A 20,795-nucleotide genomic window follows, 5' to 3' on the forward strand; every position below is an offset into this window, starting at 1 on the left:
GAAAGCGCCAACGCGAATCCGTGGGGTGACGCCTACAGGATAGTGATGGCCAAGACCAAAGGAGGCTCTTCACCCCCAGAACGGTCTCCGGGCCGGTTGGCAACGATTATCGAAGTACTCTTCCCGTCTCGAGCCACAAGCCCCTGGCCACCTGCACTACGAGACAGTGCGGGCACGGCCGAAATGGTGGCTCCGGTGACGAATGAAGAACCACTCGCAGTGGCTAAATCCCTAGCAATGAACAAAGCTCCAGGGCCGGATGGAGTTCCAAACAGCGCTCTCAAGGCAGCGATCATAGCGAACCCTAACATGTTCAGGCTAGCTATGCAGAGATGCCTTGACGAGTGCCGTTTCCCCGATAGATGGAAAAGGCAGAAATTGGTGCTGTTGCCGAAGCCCGGGAAGCCGCCAGGCGACCCATCGGCGTACAGACCAATCTGTCTGATCGACACAACTGGCAAATTGCTTGAGAGGATTATCCTCAACAGGCTAACCCCGTACGCAGAAGGTACGGACGGCCTGTCAAGCAACCAGTTTGGCTTTCGTAAGGGTAAGTCCACAGTGGACGCTATCAACTCAGTGATAAAGACTGCCGAGATAGCGATCCAACGAAAAAGGCGAGGCATTCGATACTGTGCGTTAGTGACACTTGACGTGAAGAACGCATTCGCAAGAACGCATCAACAGCGCAAGCTGGGATGCCATCGCGCTCTCGTTACACCGGCTTAGCCTACCGGTGGGTCTGTACCGGATCCTGGAAAGCTACTTCCACAACCGCGTACTGCTATACGAGACCGATGCCGTTCAGAAAAGGGTTCCGATTACCGCCGGAGTCCCGCAGGTCCCGATCCTAGGCCCGGTGCTATGGAACCGCATTTATGACGGGGTTCTGAGACTGAAGTTCCCTCCTGGGGTCAAGATACCGTAACCTTGGAGGTCTACGGGGAGTCAATCCCCGAGGTAGAACTAACTGCAGAACACCCGATAAACACGGTGGAGGAATGGATGAGCGCGAGAGGCCTGGAGCTCGCTCAGCATAAGACGGAGGTAGTTATCGTCAACAACCGCAAGTCGGCACAACATGCAGTTATCCATGTGGGAGAAGTCGTGATCACCTCACAGCGGAGCCTGAAGTCTCTCGGAGTCATTATAGACGACAAGCTGACCTTCGGCAGCCATGTCGACTATACATACAAGAGAGCGTCGACTGCTTTTGCGGCACTATCGAGGATGATGTCCAACAGCTCAAAGGTGTGCGCCAGTAGACGTAGGTTACTGGCAGGCGTTGCCGTATCTATTCTCAGGTACGGCGGCTCGTCATGGTCAAGAGCACTGAGGGTAACCAGTTACCTACAGAAACTGGAGAGCACCTACCGCGTGATGGGCCTCAGAGTGATATCTGCCTACCGCACGGTATCACACGATGCATCCTGCGTGATAGCGAGCATGATGCCAGTCGGGCTGGTCATTCGGGTAGATGAGGAGTGTTTCGAGCTACGTGGAAATAAAGGAGCCCGCGAGCGCACCAGGGTGACCTCGGTCGCCAGATGGCAGCGTGAGTGGGTAGGTGTACCCATTGGCTGATACCTAACATATCGAGCTGGGTGGGAAGACTCCATGGGGAAGTTCACTTCCACCTGACACAATTCCTGTCAGGCCATGGCTGTTTCCGACAGTACCTCCACAGGTTCGGGCACGCGGAGGTCCCAGCCTGCCCGGACTGCCCAGGTGTAGACGAAACTGCCGAACACATACTGTTCGTATGTCCTCGGTTCGACGTCGAAAGAAGAGCAATGCTTGACGTCTGTGGCTGGGACACAACCCCTGATACCCTTATTCAGCGGATGTGTCAATCGGTGGAGAAGTGAAACGCAGTCTCGACTGCTACCATCCAGATTGCCTGTAGGCTACAGGTAATTTGGCGAACCGAGCAACAGACGACGGGCACGACTAACTAGTGATTAGGCCGAGCGCAAAAAGTGAGTGAATGGTCTGCCATGTCGACTATACATGCAAGAGAGCGTCGACTGCTGTTGCGGCACTATCGAGAATGATGTCCAACAGCTCAAAGGTCTACGCCAGTAGACGTAGGTTACTGGCAGGCGTTGCCGTATCTATTCTCAGGTACGGCGGCCCGTCATGGTCAAGAGCACTGAGGGTAACCAGTCACCTACAGAAACTGGAGAGTACCTACCGCGTGATGTGCCTCAGAGTGATATCTGCCTACCGCACGGTATCACACGATGCATCCTGCGTGATAGCGAGCATGATGCCAGTCGGGCTGGTCATTCGGGGAGATGAGGAGTGTTTCGAGCTACGTGGAAATAAAGGAGCCCGCGAGCGCACCAGGGTGACCTCGGTCGCCAGATGGCAGCGTGAGTGGGTAGGTGGACCCATTGGCTGATACCTAACATATCGAGCTGGGTGGGAAGACCCCATGGGGAAGTTCACTTCCACCTGACACAATTCCTGTCAGGCCATGGCTGTTTCCGACAGTATCTCCACAGGTTCGGGCACGCGGAGGTCCCAGCCTGCCTGGACTGCCCAGGTGTAGACGAAACTGCCGAACACATACTGTTCGTATGTCCTCGGTTCAACGTCGAAAGAAGAGCAATGCTTGACGTCTGTGGCTGGGACACAACCCCTGATACCCTTATTCAGCGGATGTGTCAATCGGTGGAGAAGTGAAACGCAGTCTCGGCTGCTACCACCCAGATTGCATGTAGGCTACAGGTAATTTGGCGAACCGAGCAACAGACGACGGGCACGACTAACTAGTGATTAGGCCGAGCGCAAAAAGTGAGTGAATGGTCTGTCCATGCTGAGGCAGGTTTGGCGCAGCGACTGGCAACCGCGTAAGGGGTAAACCCAGCCACCCCAAAGCAAGGCAGAAGAACGAGTGTATAGGCGTATATGTGGACTGCCTCATGCCAAGATGGAAGGGTCGTAGCCTAGTATGTTGGGACTTAGCTATCGATGCCTCGTGGCGTGGCAGAGGAGTGAAAGGGTGAGCATCCAAGTCAGTCTCACACGGTATGTTAAGGGTGAGCACAAAAGTCAGCCTCACATGGTATGGTAAAGGCTAGCACAAAAGTAAGCCTAGCAAGGAATGAGAAAAGTGAGCACACAAGTCAGCCTCGCATGGTATATCAGAAATGGGGCCTAAGAAAAATGTCCCACATGGGATGCCAGGGGGAGTGACAGGGGTATAATAGAGTGGCACGATCGAGAGTAAACCAGGTGATAGGGTGAGCGTCCAAGTCAGCCTCACTTGATATGGTAGAGGCGAGCACAAAAGTAAGCCTAGCAAGGAATGAGCAAGGTGAGCACTAGGGCATTGCAAAAAATGTTTTTTTTTTAATTCTCAAAGGCCCCCCCCTCTCATATTGTGACAAATGTTAAAGTAAGCTCAGATGCCAAATTTCACATCATTTGGACAATTTTAGACCCCCGCCCACTTCGTTTCAAATTTTTTGAAATTGGTGCTATGGGAAAATATGGAGGAAAAATACATTAAATGCTATAACTTTTGAAGTAGCAATCAGAAAATTACAATTTATACCTCTTATGGAAGGAAATAATCTTAGTATTTGAATGGAGGTATTTTTGTTTTTAGAAAAATATGGGAAAGTAGGGTACTGAGTCATTTTGGCCCCAAAATCCCCTATTTTTAATAATTTTTCTGCTCCGTGATGCAAATCATACATATTTTGTAGCTTTTCTAATGTGAAAAAATCTCAAAAATCGATCGGAGCCTTTTTGGCCTTTGTCCGAATACGAGAAGTTGGGGTTATATGGCATTTTGTCATTCATATTAAACTTCGTCATTTTCTCGTGAATATATCTCTATTATTCTTCACTCAATTTTTATAAACTGTACCTTGTTGAACGTGACATATAGGGTCGATTTCACATTTTTATCATAAAATCGTACATATTAACTCCATTTAACAACAAAATTCTTATTTAATTTACTACTTTTAGTGTAAAATATGCTTAGGGATCACATGAGAAAAGTTTCATTCCTGGAAAAATAGGGGAAATTGAGGTATTAGGACAAATAATGAAAAAAATGAGATTTGTAGAGTAAATATCAAAAAGTTTGATGTTTCTGAATTTTACCTTTAACGTTTTTATTTTTGTTTTATTCCTCAGAATTTTACACGTTCAATAAGTTATATTTTATGAAAATTGATTGAAGAATAATAGAGATATATGCATGAGAAAATGATAAAATTTAATATGACTGACAAAAAGCGCTATAATCCCAACTTCTCGTATTCGAACTAAGGTCAAAAGGGTTTCGTTCGATTTCTGAGATTTTTTCACATTAGAAAAACTACAAAATATGTATGATTTGCCTCACGGAGCAGACAAATCATTAAAAATAGGGGATTTTGGGGTCAAAATGGCCCAGTACCCCACTTTCCCGTATTTTTCAAGAAACAAATATATCTTCATTCAAATACTTGGATTAATTCCTTTCAAAAGAGGTATAAATTGTAATTTTCTGATTGCTACTTCAAAAGTTCTAGCATTTAATGTATTTTTCCTCCATATTTTCCCATAGTACCAATTTCAAAAAAAATCAAGCGAAGTGGGCGGGGGTCTAAAATTGTCCAAATGATGTGAAATTTGGCATCTGAGCTTACTTTGACATTTGTCACAATATGAGAATTCAAAAAAAAATTTTTTTTGCAATGCCCTAGTGAGCACACAAGTCAGCTTCGCAAGGAACGAAAAAGGTGAGCACAAAAGTCAGCCTCATGTGGAGTGTTAGAGAGTGGGTCAAGGTGCGATAGAGAGAGAAAGCACCCAAGTAAGCCTCATACAGGACGTATGAATGCGTGAGGGAGAGTGAATGAGTACATCACAACAAGTCGTCGTGAAGTTCGCACGCGTTTATCGTTCGATCCAGGTGCCGTGCGCGATATTTCATTTAGTTTTTTTATTAATTCAACTTTTCGTGTGTGTACATTAATCATAATGAGTTGCGAAATTTACACTTTCGACACTTCCGCCGATACAGTTATGTGGACGTGTATAGGTTGTCCAAGAAAATTCCACGCCGCTTGCATTGGAGTGACTGTTCCGAGGGGATCACTGCGGAAGAAGGAAAAGAGGGTGGACATCAACTCGTATCTATTACCGCGCTGTGAATCATGTCAAGAATTGATGCAGGCCAAAATTGAGTTCAAAGGGCTTATTGAACAACAACAACTTCTGGAATCACAACTGCAAGCCAATACGGAAGTAATGCACCGGCTCGCGTTTCAACTGGAGAAGCCTAACATAGTTCACGAAGCGATCGATGGCCTAGAAATTTTGCTTACAACAATAAAACACGAATTGATAGCAATAAACAAAATGGTGACTTCAATCAACGAAGCATTGACTTCTTTCCAGACACTGAAAATGAAAGCATCCTACTTCCAGTCGTTGGGGATAACGAAACTCTGCAGGCCATATTTGACAAAACTGCAAGTTTAGGACTTAACCAAATTAATCATGTTAGAAATCAGTAAAACTGTTATTTAGATTTATTATTCACCAACATTCTTGAAGACTTCTGTGTCACCGAATCATTAACTCCACTATGGAAAAATGAAGCGTTTCATACAGCAATTGAGTTTTCTGTATTTGTACATGATAACAAAAGACCCGATGACTGCGAGTACGAAGAGGCCTTTCAATTTCAACTGGCAAATTTTGACAACATAAACAAAGATTAAGCTGTATAGATTGGCAAACGTTGTTTAGAAATGAAACAAGTATCGAAAATTCAGTAGACGTCTTTTACACAAAATTGTTTGATATAATAGTTGAACAAGTACCAATGAAAAAAATTAGGCGACAAGGCAACACAAAATATCCAGTTTGGTATAACGAGCAAATTAAAAATTTAAAAAATCGTAAACAAAAGGCCCACAAAAAGTATAAAAAAATCAGAAATGAAAGGAACTTATTTAACTATTTGGACATTTGCGATCAACTAAACCTATCCATTAATATAGCATTTGAAGAGTATAACTCATAAACCGAACTTCAAATAAAATCTTGCCCAAAAAATTTCTTTAATCATGCTAAAAATAATTTAAAATCGGAAAACTTCCCTTCAAAAATGAAACTTAAAGAAAATGTCGGTGTCAACTCGGAACAAATCTGCAATCTTTTCGCAACCTTCTTTCAAGACCATATACCACATTTTCTGAAGAAGATCGTGATCGCGAATATTTCGGTTTCTTCCCAGAATTCACCACAGACATTGGCGTCATTCATGTCAGTGTGCAAGATATTATGGAGGCTCTAAACAAACTAGATGCCTCCAAAGGTTCTGGACCTGACGGGATTCCACCCGTATTTATGAAGAACTTAGCGTTGGAACTCACAGCTCCTCTGTTTTGGCTTTTTAACATGTCGCTTGAATCTGGCATTTTCCCCAATTTATGGAAAAGCTCGTACCTGGTACCCATTTTTAAAAGTGGCAAAAAATCTGACATATGTAACTACCGTGGAATTGCCATTCTGTCATGTATGCCTAAACTCTTTGAAGCAATCGTTAACGAAAAACTATTCAATCAAATCAAAAACATAATTACTAACATGCAACATGGGTTCTTCAAAGGACGTTCAACTAATACAAATTTACTAGAATTCGTCAACTACTCATTGATTGCAATGGAGAATGGAAACTACATTGAAGCTCTTTACACAGACTTTAGCAAGGCATTTGATCGTATCGACATACCCTTGCTATTATTCAAACTGAAAAAATTAGGAATTGAACCAGGTCTTCTCAAATGGCTCGAATCATATTTAACTAACCGTCAATAAATAGTTAGATTTAAAGGGAAGAAATCGAATCCCATTCAAGTCACATCAGGAGTTCCTCGAGGCTCCCATCTAGGCCCTCTTTGGTTCATTTTATTCGTAAACGACATATCATTCATTCTCAAAAACATAAAAGTTCTTATCTATGCCGATGACATGAAGCTCTTTTTAGAAATTAGGAACGAACAAGACATAAAGTTATTACAGGAAGAAATACATATGTTTTACCTCTGGTGTAACAAAAGTCTTCTGCAACTAAACGTAAAAAAATGTAATGTAATAACTTTTAGTAGGAAACGAAATACACCTGACATTTCATCACTCTAGGAAATCAAGTGGTAAAGTGCGAAAGAGTTAAAGATTTGGAAGTCATTCTAGATTCAAAATTAACATTCATTGACCATTAGAACACAATCATCAATAGAGCAAATAACATGCTTGGATTTATAAAGCGTTTTAATTACAATTTTAATGATCCATATACAATTAAAACATTATACATCTCGTATGTAAGGTCAATACTGGAATATTGTAGCATAGTTTGGTCACCTTTTTCAATCACACACGAAGAAAGAATAGAATCAGTACAAAGGTAATTTTTATTGTTTGCACTTCGCAAAATAGGTTGGACACGATTTCCTCTCCCATCTTATAAAGCTCGCTGTATGCTCATTAACATCCAAACACTAAAAGAGCGCCGAGAATATGCAATGGTTTCATTTCTAAACGATATCATTTCGTGTCGTATTGATTCAGTCGAACTTCTATCTAAACTAAATTTTTATATACCTTCCCGGCAGTTACGAATCCGAAATACATTTATAACAAACAATTATCGTACAAATTATGCCAAGTTTGGACCATTAAATCAGATGATGGCAACTTACACAGCGAAGCTATTGACTTAACAATGACAAAAAGCAAATTAAAAAAATATTTCAATTCTATTCACTTACAAAGAACATCCTAAAGTAGTACTATGTAAACCAGATAGTGTTTAGTTTAGTTATTAGTATTTTATTTTTAAGTGTATACTATATTTTATCGTTGTAACAAAACGGTCTACTCTTGTTTGACGACAATAAATAAAAAAAATCAAGTACAGCCATCCCCTCAGAAGTAATACCGGGAAGTAGTCCCTGGGGGGAACGATGGCGGAACCCAATGGAGTTTAGTCGGTATTAATGGCAGCGTTACCATTCGAGTCCGACTCGCCCCCAGTACACCCCGTGTGGTAGCTTGGACACCTACCAATAGCACGTGTACTGGGTTAGTACGTAAACGTCTTCTACATTGTAAAAAAAATGACCCGCGGCACAAACAGACGCACAGACAGACGAACCTTGTGCAAGAGGACGTAATTTGGCAAAGCGGTACCAGCGATTGTCATCCGATAAGAGTTTGATTGGGGGTACGTTTTTGAACCATTCCCCGCAACTACTACTGAGTGCAAACGCTTGCACTCAAGTATTTTCACTGGCTGAAGTAAGCGGTCTCTAAAGCGGCCTACACCGTATTGCAGTAGATCCTCGCATGTCAAACTCTCATCGGTGACAACGCCTTCAGACTGTACTTTTACAGCTGGAATATACACGTGATAATCTTTCGTAAAGTGGCTGAGGAATGCGGCCTAACGGTTAACACACGCACAAAAGAAGAAAAAAGTCCAAAACCTCAAGAGGTAGAGAATGTGCAAGATGACCTTCAACGGGGATTAATACGATTCTTTATCTCACACTGACGGACTGGAAAAAATACTTGCTTCTCGATAGACCGCTCGTAAACGAATGAGTTTAATTTGTTGGTGCACCACGGTGTAAAGTTTTTGTTATTCGCCGACCTGTGCAAAATAACACATTTCTTCAAATAGCTATCCAATATTTACACTTTTGAACAAATGTCTGAAAAGTGAGCTATGTCGTACGGCATCTGACTAGTGAAAATCGAGCTTCGAGCAAAACAATTTAAACTGTCAGTGGGGCCCATAATTTATGTGCCCGCTGAGATGTTGACTTATGTCATCTCAATACAAATGGGATAGTGGTGCCATATAGGGTAACCAACCTAATTTGGACCCCTACATATTTTGGACCCTGTTAATGTATTTGCCTCCTACACTGCCAAGTTTCTCTGAATTTGTTTGGTTTGATGCAGCAATTACATTCTTTGAATTGTCTATTAAGTTTCAATATCATTAGTTCATCTCTAATTGTTTAAAATTAAACAGAATCCACATTTTTGAAAAATATCACCGAAAACGTTTCATGTTTCAACGATATCCAAGAGGAACCGGTGGAAATGATACATTTTCAAATTGGATTTAAATGTACAATTAGAATATTTTTTATCGATTTAATTAGCTTGTCTGATTTGGTATTATGCATGTTACGTATTTGAAAAGGTTTCTTTGTAAAGTTTTATCTAAAAAATCTTAAATAAATGGTGTCCACAATATGTCTTAAAAAATTGATATCAACCCTTTTTTGACACCCATCGATTTTCTTTCTTGACAGCTATTTGTTTATCGAGTTAGAATAATCAAAAAGTGAAAAATTTCGTAACAGTAGGTCCCCTGCTCTTTTTGGTCAAATTGTTTAAAAATGTTCAAACCAATGGATTTCGAAAATCAAACGATTGAGGAACATTTCATTGAATACCATATTATGACCAAAGAGGAGACTTCTGAAATCCATGTTGAAGAACATTTGAAGTTCGAATTTGTTGAATTCGACGAGCTATATGTTGACAAATCTAAGAGACATATCACAGCTAAATAATGATAAGAGTGTGCTTGCTGAATTCCTAGAATCGCCTGAAACACTCACACGAACAGGAACATCACGATTCACGCGACGTAGTCCTGCTGTTTTAACATTGCGCCGAACAGTTGAATACCACAATGCGAAAACTGAAGAAAAAAGGAAAGTAAAGGAAGAGAAACAAAGAAAAACTGAGCTTAGAAAGAATAACAAGAAACCACCTCGTAAACAAAAGAATTAAAAATTAATATTTCTATTTCTCAAAATGATAGAACTAAAAAATACTTCATGCAGTCAGCCTTCCATATAAAGATCAATGTACCATTTTTGATTGGCAGTCACTGATTTGCTTATGTTCTTCTTTCATGAATTAAATATACTGCAAAGAGAACGAGTCAGTAGGTCAGTTTAGTAGAAAAAACTTCACAGTTTCCAAAATATATTCAGTCACATTCAGTGTGTCCAAAATATGCTTGGAACACTGTCCAAATTAGTGTAGAAGGGCCCGAAATGTTAAAAATTCATGCTGTGAATAAATGTCATTTTCGGGTTTATGTCAATGTATAAAACAACCATTAACAGTTTTCTTTCAAGAACAGTAATTATGGAGCAGACTCGTGTATGTATTGCATTAAAAAACATAGGCAAGTAAATATTTTTTGACGTTCACGTAATTTCACTTCCTCTAGGGGTCCAAAATTGGTTGGTTACCCTACGTGTTTATATCACTGATCACTAGATCAGAGTTACCTTCTCGGTACATTTTGTCTGAATTTTGACGATTATTTCGTCGTATTCTATGGGGTTATTGGGAAATGAAATGCACAAAGCAAAATGTCAATACTCTTGGTTCCGTTTCTACAGCGAGAGCGTTCGACAAGCGCCGACAGCACATGGTGTCTTTTTTTCAAAAATAAAAGAATGGGCTATCCTCTTTCATCTACAACCAATTTCAAAATAATCCGTCGGGGGGCCTAGAGCAATTTTTTAAGGCTTTTCTGTGAAAACATAGGTTTTATCTTTAAACTAGTTCACATTTCTGCCCCTGGATGGTGCTTTGGATGTTCGATTAACATTAAAAGAATCTGTTAGACAATTTAATTGTCTACAACTTAGCTAACAACTAAAAATCGGCCTGAAATCATCCGGAAACATAGCCCAAAATTTTTACGAAGTTATGTGTGAATTTCACACGAGGTCTAGTGGTTTGGAATTTCCTCGCACTTATGTTATTTGCAAAAAAATAGCTGGGTTTAGTCGAACATAAATTATGAGGTGTACATATATTTCAGGAAGAGGATTATCCATTAATCGAGAATCGTGATGTTTTATTAACGACAACTGACAATCAAGACGAAGAGGAGGACGAAGAATCCGATGCCGATGATTTTATTGTTGACGATGATGGAGTACCCATTAGCGATAAACGAAAGAAAAAGAAACACATTTTCACAGATGCGTAAGTAAAACTGATTTTTGTATTGTATTTTATAAGAGATCTTTGAAAGTTTCATAGTTTTGAGAATAAACTATCACGTTTTTCGTATGTATCGATAATGGCTCCTATTATTTTTAGAATTCATCTATTTTCTGTTTTTGAAATGCGAAAAAGATGGTTGGGTTTAGAGATGGTCGGGTTTCAATTTTTTCGAACCCGAACCTGACCCGAACCCGAGAGCATGAAAATTAAAAACCCGAACCCGACCCGAGCCCGAAATTACAAAATTTGAAAAACCCGAGCCCGACCCGAGCCCGAACATTTTAAAACTTAAAAACCCGAACCCGACCCGTACCCGAGAATGAAAATTTTGTAAAACCCGACCCGACCCGAGAATTTTAAAATTTGAAAACCCGAACCCGACCCGAAACCGAAAATTTAAAATTTGAGTAGCCCGATCCGAATCGAACTTGCTAATACGGAGAATCAACCAAGGATCTCGAAGATTTTTAATTCTAGGCACCCGAGCTGGACCCTAGGCTCATCTTAGAATAGTAGAATCACTCGAATCTGCAGTAGCACCATGCGCATTGAGTTATATCTACATAAGGCAAAACAAATCACTACCGAGTAGAATCCGCATTTATATTTACTATTATTGAACGTCGAATTTGTAATGTTCTGAGAAACTTATAAATCGTCGATATCTTAACCGAAAATTAACTGGCTAACTCATGGGGAAACAGAAAAGTCACCGTTTCCAACAACCTTGCCCGTCGTACTAAACCAAAATTTCTAATTTTTTATCAGAAACCATTCCTGCAAGGCGATTTCGTATAATTTATTACATGTATGAAATTAAGCTATGATTGGGTATCTAAGTTATTTCATGCTTCAGATTACATGATAAGCGCGCCAATAGTGATGCTTCGACATCTCCAATGGAGCTCTAGGAACGACTCCAAACTTTTAAAAATCCGTTAATGGCTTCAATAGAACACACACAATTTTTGCAATCAATTCCTTAAGTTCGTGGAAATTCATGTATTTTCATGAAGGAATCCGGATCATGTAACAGCTCAGCCCGGAAACAATCTGACAGAAAGTGCTTGTTTCATATATGTTCCACTGATTTGATATTATACCATCTGATTTGATATTATACCATCACCATATGAGTGAAAACCCGAACCCGACCCGACCCCGATAATTTGTAATTTAAACCCGAACCCTACCCGAGCCCGAAAGTTCAAAATTTCAAAAACCCGGACCCGACCCGAACCCGAGAATTTCAAATTTGAAAATCCGGAACCCTACCCGAACCCGAGAAGCTTAAAGTTACAGAACCCGAACCCGACCCGAAACCCGTCGGGTCCGGGTTTCGGGTCCAAAAACCCGAACCCGACCATCTCTAGTTGGGTTATGTCAAAGGTCATCACTGCCAACGGGGTATCGTTCGAAGTTCTGTTCTGTTTTTTCTGTGATTGTTTCCCCGCAAGATTTCGCCAATTCCCGATAGAGGGACATGGAGTGCTGTGTGGTGGATTGCTAGTTCAGCGTTTTTCGAACGATTTTGGCGTCATTGTATTGATCGCTGGGAAGGAAGCTTCCACTCACTCGCGTGAAGTGCGTGCGGGACTGTTGCACAGAGCCGCCCAGCAGGACAAAACATCAAAATTTTAGTTTAGTTTTTTATTAGTTTAATATTTTTGCATTTGTAAATAGGTTCAATAGAGTTTTACCAAAATATTAAGTCTTGTGGAAGAGAATTCGTTTTTTTGCAGCTGTTGCTGGTGAAATTGGTGTTAAATTATAAACCCTACTTAAAAACCAGTTATTCATATGAATATTTTAAATTAAATACCCGTTAAGGCTTAAATGGTTTTATTTGAAAGATTATTTATTGGGCTTATATCCACAGATCGGCTTGATCTGCAAAGGCATTTCTTCTCCCTTAGACATGCTCAATAAATGAGAAATCGTGCATTAAATTACAAGCCATAATGTTAAAAGTAGTTGCATTTTTAACCAGTTTGGAATAATCGTTTCTAGTACAGAATACTTGAAAACTATTGTACTTTCCAAAAATGAATGCCTTGTTTTGCCCCTATTTGCCTCGAGGTATGAAATATGTTTGACTTCTTAATGAAAAAAACACAACAAAATTTGGTTGTCGATTTCTGCAAAATTTTGCTGAATTTTCATAAGCTGAAAATTTCAGCAACACAAGATTCCGAAAAATCGGCAGTTTTAATTGAACCTGTTGGACAGATTCACTTTGCATAAAATTCAGTAATTCAAATTGTAAAATTGACAGCGCAATTACTAGTTGCTGGCAATCGGCGAAAAAAAATATGGTGGGTAGGGTCCGTATGTAATCAGGAATCAGAATACATTGGCTCAAATGTCGCGTGCCCTGTATGTACTCATGTTATATGGGACGTCATGTAAATTATAAAGTTCTTTCAGAATTATTAACAATTAAAGGGTATTAATTTTTTGAAAATGAATTTTCCGATATAGTGCTCTTTACATTCGTAAATGTTGATTTTTTTGAGTCACCCTACGTGTCAAAATATTGAGCTAAAAATAAGAAAAAAAAAACTTGTTTTAAACCACTTAGTTGTGCTTTTGTACTTTCTACAAACTATGATTCCATGGTTGGTTATGTTCAATATAATTGTAGAAAAGTCTATTACATTCTTAGTACACACTTGATGCGCTACCGTGCATGCACCTAAATTGCGCAGCTCCAAACTCTGCGCACTTTTTTATCATCACGATAATAAACCATTGAACAGAAAATTTCAACTATGACAAAAAATCTATTTGCTTATTACTTGTTTACCATGAAAAATCGTTCATGTAGGATAATTTGGGGAGAGATGCCTGCTCTCATTTCTAAAAATCGATCCTGCATCGAAGTAAACCATTCAATATTTGATGAAATCATTTTTATCAATTGCGACAAGTTTCTAAAATACTGTGAAATGGTTTTTGCCTAGAAAATAAAATTCATCAAATTTTCACGAACATTTAAAAATAGGTCATTGCAGGAGAGATGCCGCATTTGCAGGTGAGACGCCGCACCGTGGTCACAAACTGAAAAATTATGAACATAAGTATTTTTTCGTTGCTGTTTTTGTGATTAGGTGTGTTCAGCTGAGTTTCGTGAAGTTTGATTGCACCTGTAAATCGGCTAGCACCTTCACTTATCTTAAGGGGGTACTACCATTTCTAGAAACAGTCAGTATCAATCACTCTGTGTGATCGGTTGAGTTTATTTTTTTTCGCTCTGGCCCGTGATCGCCCGAAAAACAAGTGCTCGGCCTACGCCACCCGGATCTTTCTCTCGATCTCGGCCTCTGCCATCCGGCACCAGCCGCTGTAGTATCTCGCTACCTCGGCAATAGTTTACGCAAGTGCAGTGTCCATTAACCAGATCTATAGTGCGAAAATCAAGTGCGTCGAAACTCGCTTTCCGGCGGGTCTGCTCTATCCCGAGGGACAGCGGAGCCGCCAAAGGGTCGCCCCCAACCTAAACCAGCGATATACCAAGCATACTACGTATTTTCCGCGAAAAAATTGGACATCGAAAATCGTAACAGGTAACAGGAGCGCAGACTCATAAGTAGGTAAACAACTCGCGCCTCCACCAAAACTTTAATTTCAAACCGTTAAACGCGACCGCGCCTCCACCAATTCCAATTTTCAAACTAAGTGAAAAACTTGCGTCTCCACCAAGTCGAATTTTCAAACCCTGTGAAAAACTTGCGCCTCCATTAAATTGCCAACCGTCGGAGATTTGTACGCGTGTGAAGCAGCGAACTTAAGAGTCCAATCGGTATGCGCGTGCGAAGTGACTAGTACGATAGTGTCGTGACGAGCCCTTCGTCTATCAAGCAAAATGCCACGCCCCCCTCCCCCCGATTGGGGCGGGGAACCTCCCCTCAGCCGATCTCTCCCCGGTTACCTGAATTCTGGAGACGTAATTGATCAGCAGACGCTATTACTGCTGGCGCGCTGACGGCACGAACCAGGAAAAGACGAACAACGCCTCCCAGCTGATCCCTTCCTCATTATGAAATCGGTACAGGCAGTGCTAGGAATCGACCCACGAAATATAGTGAGTGCAACGAAGGAGGCAAGGGGATCCAGATATGTGCTTAGAACCAGATCTAAGAAAGCTTTCCTGTCCCTTAAAAAACTGGACCAGCTCATAGGCGGCCAAAAGGTGGAAGTTATCTCCCATCCAACCCTCAACTTAGTACAGGGCGTCATCTACGACCCTGACACCAAAGACGTTGAAGAAGCTCGACTCTTGGAAGAGCTCAAGGCTCAAGGGGTCACGAATGTTCGACGGATAACAAAAATGCTTGAAGGAAAACCGGTCAATACACCACTAGTTATTCTGTCCTTCTCTGGCTCCAAACTCCCGGAAAACGTGTTCATCGGCCTGCTGCGTACTAGCATCCGCCCGTACTACCCGTTGCCGATGATGTGCTTCAAGTGTGGTCATTTCGGGCACGGCAGCCGTTTCTGCCCCAACTCCGTCGCCTGTCTGAACTTCAGCCAAGAACACGAGACATCCAAGGAAAATCCCTGCAAGAACCCTAGCCTCTGCATCAACTGCGGAGATGGGCACTCGACCCGCAGCAGGAAGTGCCCCAAATTTGCTGAGGAGGAACAGATCACCAAGATCAGAATCGACAAAAACTTGACTTTCTCTGAGGCTAGAGCTCTTGTAACTAAACTGCAACAAGGCCCTAGCTACGCGAGCATTGCCGAAGGAAACACCAAGGATGACGAACGGGACACAGTAATAGCCCATTTACAAAAGGAGTTAGCAACTCTAAAGGAAAGCATGGCCCAAGAGAAAAGCAAAGATCGGACAATTAATTACCTGAAAGAACAATGCGCCAAACAACAAAAACAGCTGGCAGCAGCCTCTGCAGAAATAGCAAAACTACGTAATGCCGTCACCGAGCTCCACCAAAAGCCGTCTATGCACTCCCGTGAGAACACTCCCTCCGACGATACTGCTTCCACGGGAACAAAGCCCAAGAAAGGAAAGTTCATCGAACCAGCCCCCGTAACCGTAACCCCCGTTGGTCTGCCCAACCAAGCAGAGCTTAGGAGATCCAACCGCCAGAAAGAGAAAGACACTAGGAAGACCAACACTGACAAATCTAGAAGCCCCAACCCCAAAACTACCCCCGACATAACACTGCCTTCGCCTATCATGGACTCTGCCATGTCCTGGTCACGCTCCAGCTCATCAACATCACTCAACACGCTATGTCAAGAACCACCACCGGACGTTGACTACTCGAACCTCATCTCTGAATAAACCCAACAACACTCAATCCAGCAAGCAGAAATCAACAATAGCAACAGCATTCAATAGTCGAAACCAAACAAACAATCCTCCCGCGTCGACCCTGACCGGGGACGTTCCGGGTTCTCCCGATGCACCCCCGGCGGCTGTCGGCGCGGGCCCGGGTTTTACCCAGGTAAGTACCTCCAGACTAAATCCAACAGTCAACAACCGACTGCCACCAAATCTTTTCAGCCAATATCCGCCAGGCGGCACTCCGCCGCCAACTATCGAAACACAGCAACAATCCGTCACCTGACCCGTTACGTTGGCTAACAGCAAATAACAAATCTAATAAAGAAGAATCGACCCCCAATCGACTGGACCACAGCCACACCAACAATCGGCTCCGCGACCTAAGCCCTGTCGCCGGTTGCTCCTGGCACCCAGTTCATTTCCGCTACAAGAGCAGCGAGATGAACTCTGAAAATTGCTACAACTACACCGCATTTACAGAATCCGTGCACACGAAATCACAATGGGACAGCACGAACAACAAAACCTGCACACCGTACATGAAAAAAGACCCTTTCCCCGCGTCGCCCCCGACTCGGGAAGTTCCGGAGATACTCGATGAGTCCCCGACGGTTGCCGGCGCGGGGAACCCGGGGCCTTCCCGGGTAAGTTCCAACAGTCCTGATACTCGATCGGAACCATCTGTCGCACCTTATCTTTCTTCAGGGTCCGACGGTACAAAACCAGCCACACTAACGTCAAAGCTCAAAGTCCACGAAGAAACCATCAGACCTGAAGACGGTAACAACAAAACCTGCTCACCGCGCAGCAAAAAAAGCTCCCTCCCCGTGTCGCCCCCGACTCGGGAAGTGCCGGAATCATCCGATGAGTCCCCGACGGTTGCGGGCACGGGGAACCCGGGGCCTTCCCGGGTAAGTTCCTACAACCTCAGAACCCATCTGAACCCAACTGCTGTTGCCTCTACCTTTTCTACAGAAACACCAACGACCAAAGGCCAAAGACCCTCTGAACGCACACCCGCGGCGGACTCGTCACCACCCGTACCTCTAATTTCCACACGACCCATACAAATGGTATCTAGCAGAAGTCCGGCCAGGAATAGCTCCAGCACCAGTCCAACCCCACCACCCGATGAAACAAACTGCACACTGGCAATCCAATGGAACACCAACGGCCTGAGAGCAAACCTAGGAGACCTCCAACGCATCATTGCACGCTCTGCGCCCATCTGTCTTGCCATCCAAGAGACACACATAAAGGAAAACACGGATCCATCACCTTGGTTCAGTTACCGTTACATTTGGGAATCAGCCAAAGGGTCGAACATCTACCAGACAGTCGGTCTAGGAACCAGAGCTGACCTGCCGTCTGAGCCGGTAAAATTTGACACCGACCTCATTGTAGTGGGAAGAAAAATCAACTTTCCCATAAGTTGCACTGTAGCGTCTATTTACATCCCTCAGGAAGTCAGTAACGTGGGAAATAAATTACGGAATCTCTTCAAGCAACTACACACCCCCTTCCTATTAATGGGTGACTTTAACGCCCATCACACAGCGTGGGGCTCCAAAAGGTGTTGCCATCGCGGTAATGCCATTATCGAGGCCATCGAAGAGAGCAACGCGGTAACGTTAAATGACGGTAGTATCACCTTCCTCCGGGGCCGATCCACATCCGCCTTAGATTTAACCATATGTTCTAGCTCCATTGCTGGAGCCTGCGGATGGTCGGTTCTCGCCGATACTGGAAACAGCGATCACTTCCCAATCGTAGTCTCCTATGACCGGATGCCCCCCTCTACGTCGCGGCGTCGTCGTTGGCTCTATGATCGGGCGGAGTGGCTCACCTACGAAGATAACGTATCGGATGCACTCGATCGAGACCGGGATTATTCACCAGACGAGCTTGTAATGGTAATGACACAGGCTGCAAAACCATGCATTCCCCGAACCAGCGGAGCACCACCAAAACGAGCGGTTCATTGGTGGAACCCAGAAGTAGCGAGGGCAATCAAAGAACGACGAAAAGCCCTTCGAAATCTTAAAAATACCCCCCTTGACCATCATCGATGGGATGAAAGATCAGCGGATTTTCGTCGCCTCAGGAACCAGGCCAGGTGGGCCATCGAGAAAGCCAAGGAGGCCAGCTGGGCATCTTTCCTAGACGGGATCAGCTCCGATTCGTCGACTGCGGATCTGTGGAGAAGGGTCAATGCCCTAAGCGGCAAAAGAAGGCAAAACGGCTTCGCACTAACGGTTAACGGTACCACTACAGTTGAGCCCTCTGAAATTGCTAATGCAATCGGTCAACACTTCGCCCTGTTTTCTGGGGACTCCTCCCTCCCACCTGCCTTCCTGAAAACGAAGAGGACAATAGAAGCCACCCCTACAACATTCAGTCCAGACGATAGCCAGGATTACAACAAACCTTTCTCAGGAGTGGAACTGGCCACTGCACTGAGTACTGCAAAGGGCAACTCAGCGGGACTCGACAACGTTGGTTATCCCCTGTTAAGGCATTTACCCCCGGTTGGCAAGCGAGCACTCCTAAACGGATTCAACAGGATATGGGAAGGCGGATCCTTCCCAGACAGCTGGAGAACCGCTCTCACGATTCCCATTCCGAAGAAATGCGAGGGAACCAGGAGCCCGAACGACTTCCGACCCATTAGCCTTCTCCCTTGCATTGGGAAGACGATGGAAAGAATGGTAAACAGACGCCTGATAACATTCCTCGAGGAACAGGAGCTTCTCGACCATCGACAGTTCGCTTTCCGTAAGGGACTCGGCACAGGAATTCATCTAGGCTGCCTCGGTGAAACAGTAAGTGACGCCATAGCCAACGACCTGCATGCGGACATTGCCATCCTTGATCTCGCCAAGGCATACAACACGGTATGGCGTGAAGGAGTACTTCGCCAGCTGCACCAATGGGGTGTTAGCGGAAACCTTGGCTGCTTCCTCAAACAGTACCTCAGTGACCGAAGTTTCAGGGTGGGCATTGGAGGTAAGCAATCGAACCTGTTTCGGGAAACTAACGGCGTCCCCCAAGGGTCGGCCTTGGCAGTCACACTATTCTTGGTCAGCATGAATTCCCTATTTGCTACGCTTCCGAAAGGTATATACGTGTTTGTCTACGCCGATGATATAATACTTATTGCTATCGGAAAAACAATTGGTCGCACAAGACTGAAGCTACAGGCAGCCGTGAATGCTGTCGGCCGGTGGGCTGATTCAGTCGGTTTCAGTATCTCAGCCACAAAATGCGCTATTGCGCACTGCTGCAATTCCAATCATGTAGCCACCGGCAGGCCAGTCAAACTTGCCGGAACCGTAATTCCTTTCCGGAAGGAACCTAAAATTCTTGGTGTGACTATCGACCGGAAGATGACTTTTCTCCCGCACTTCCGGCAGGTGAAAAAGGACTGCGAAAGTAGAAAACGACTAATTCGCACCATCAGCTCGCGTCACCCAAAGTGGAATAGGCGAACCGCACTAAATATCAGCCAAGCCCTCATCCATAGTCGACTGTTCTACGGCCTCGAGATAACCAGTCTCAATTGGGAGGGATTAGTAGATATCTTGTCACCGTTGTATCACGGAGTAGTCAGACTAGCTTCGAATCTACTGCCCAGCACCCCTGCCGAAGCCGCCTGCGTCGAAACCGGAGTACTTCCCTGCCGATGGGCACTGGCGGTAGCTGTCCTGAAACGAGCCGTTGGATTCCTAGAGAAAACATCTGGTGATGGATGTCACCTTCTACAGACAGCCAAGGACATCTATATCACATTTACCAATACCCCTCTCCCTACAATCGCACAGCTGCATCGGGTTCGCAACCGCGCCTGGCATGAGCGTGGCCCAAACTTAGACTGCAGCCTGGCTGTATCCGCCAGAGCAGGCGATCCTCCCAGTACTGTCAAAGCTAAATTCCTCCAAATGGTTGAACGCAAATACCCTAATCATCTGCACATTTACACAGACGGCTCGAAACTTAGCGAGGGCGTGGGGGCGGGTGTGAGCGGAATTGGAGAGGGCCTCACCCTTCGTCTACCCTCTGTTTGCTCAGTATTTTCCGCAGAAGCAGCCGCCATCGCCATGGCCATAACCAAGAAACCTGAAGATACTCCGGCTGTGATTTTCTCCGATTCCCTCTCTGTCATCAAAGCACTGGAATCGGGGGAGTCCAAGCACACCTACGTTCAAGCCATAGAGCAATCCTGCGACCCGTTTACTACCATATGCTGGGTTCCCGGCCACAGTGGAATTCGCGGTAACGAAGAGGCTGACCGTTTGGCCGCTCTCGGCCGCCATTCACGCGCTCGGTTTTCCAAAAAGGTCCCATCGTCTGATGTTATTAGGGAATTCAAGGCAAAAGTCTCCGAGCACTTTATCGCCCACTGGAGGAATCTACG

General features: G+C 44.0%; 1 protein-coding gene across 3 annotated transcripts in view; it reads left to right on the plus strand.

Moving 5' to 3' along the window:
* LOC131690772 (transcription elongation factor SPT6) overlaps positions 1-20,795 on the plus strand; it is a 752,894-nt gene that overhangs the window by 280,412 nt on the left and 451,687 nt on the right. For all 3 annotated transcript variants that reach the window (XM_058977965.1, XM_058977166.1, XM_058978767.1), the window contains exon 5: positions 10,883-11,049. In XM_058977965.1, coding sequence (XP_058833948.1) covers positions 10,883-11,049 — 167 coding nt within the window. The remainder of the gene's footprint in view (positions 1-10,882; positions 11,050-20,795) is intronic.

This window comes from Topomyia yanbarensis, chromosome 1, assembly GCF_030247195.1.
Source record: "Topomyia yanbarensis strain Yona2022 chromosome 1, ASM3024719v1, whole genome shotgun sequence".
Taxonomy (NCBI): domain Eukaryota; kingdom Metazoa; phylum Arthropoda; class Insecta; order Diptera; family Culicidae; genus Topomyia; species Topomyia yanbarensis.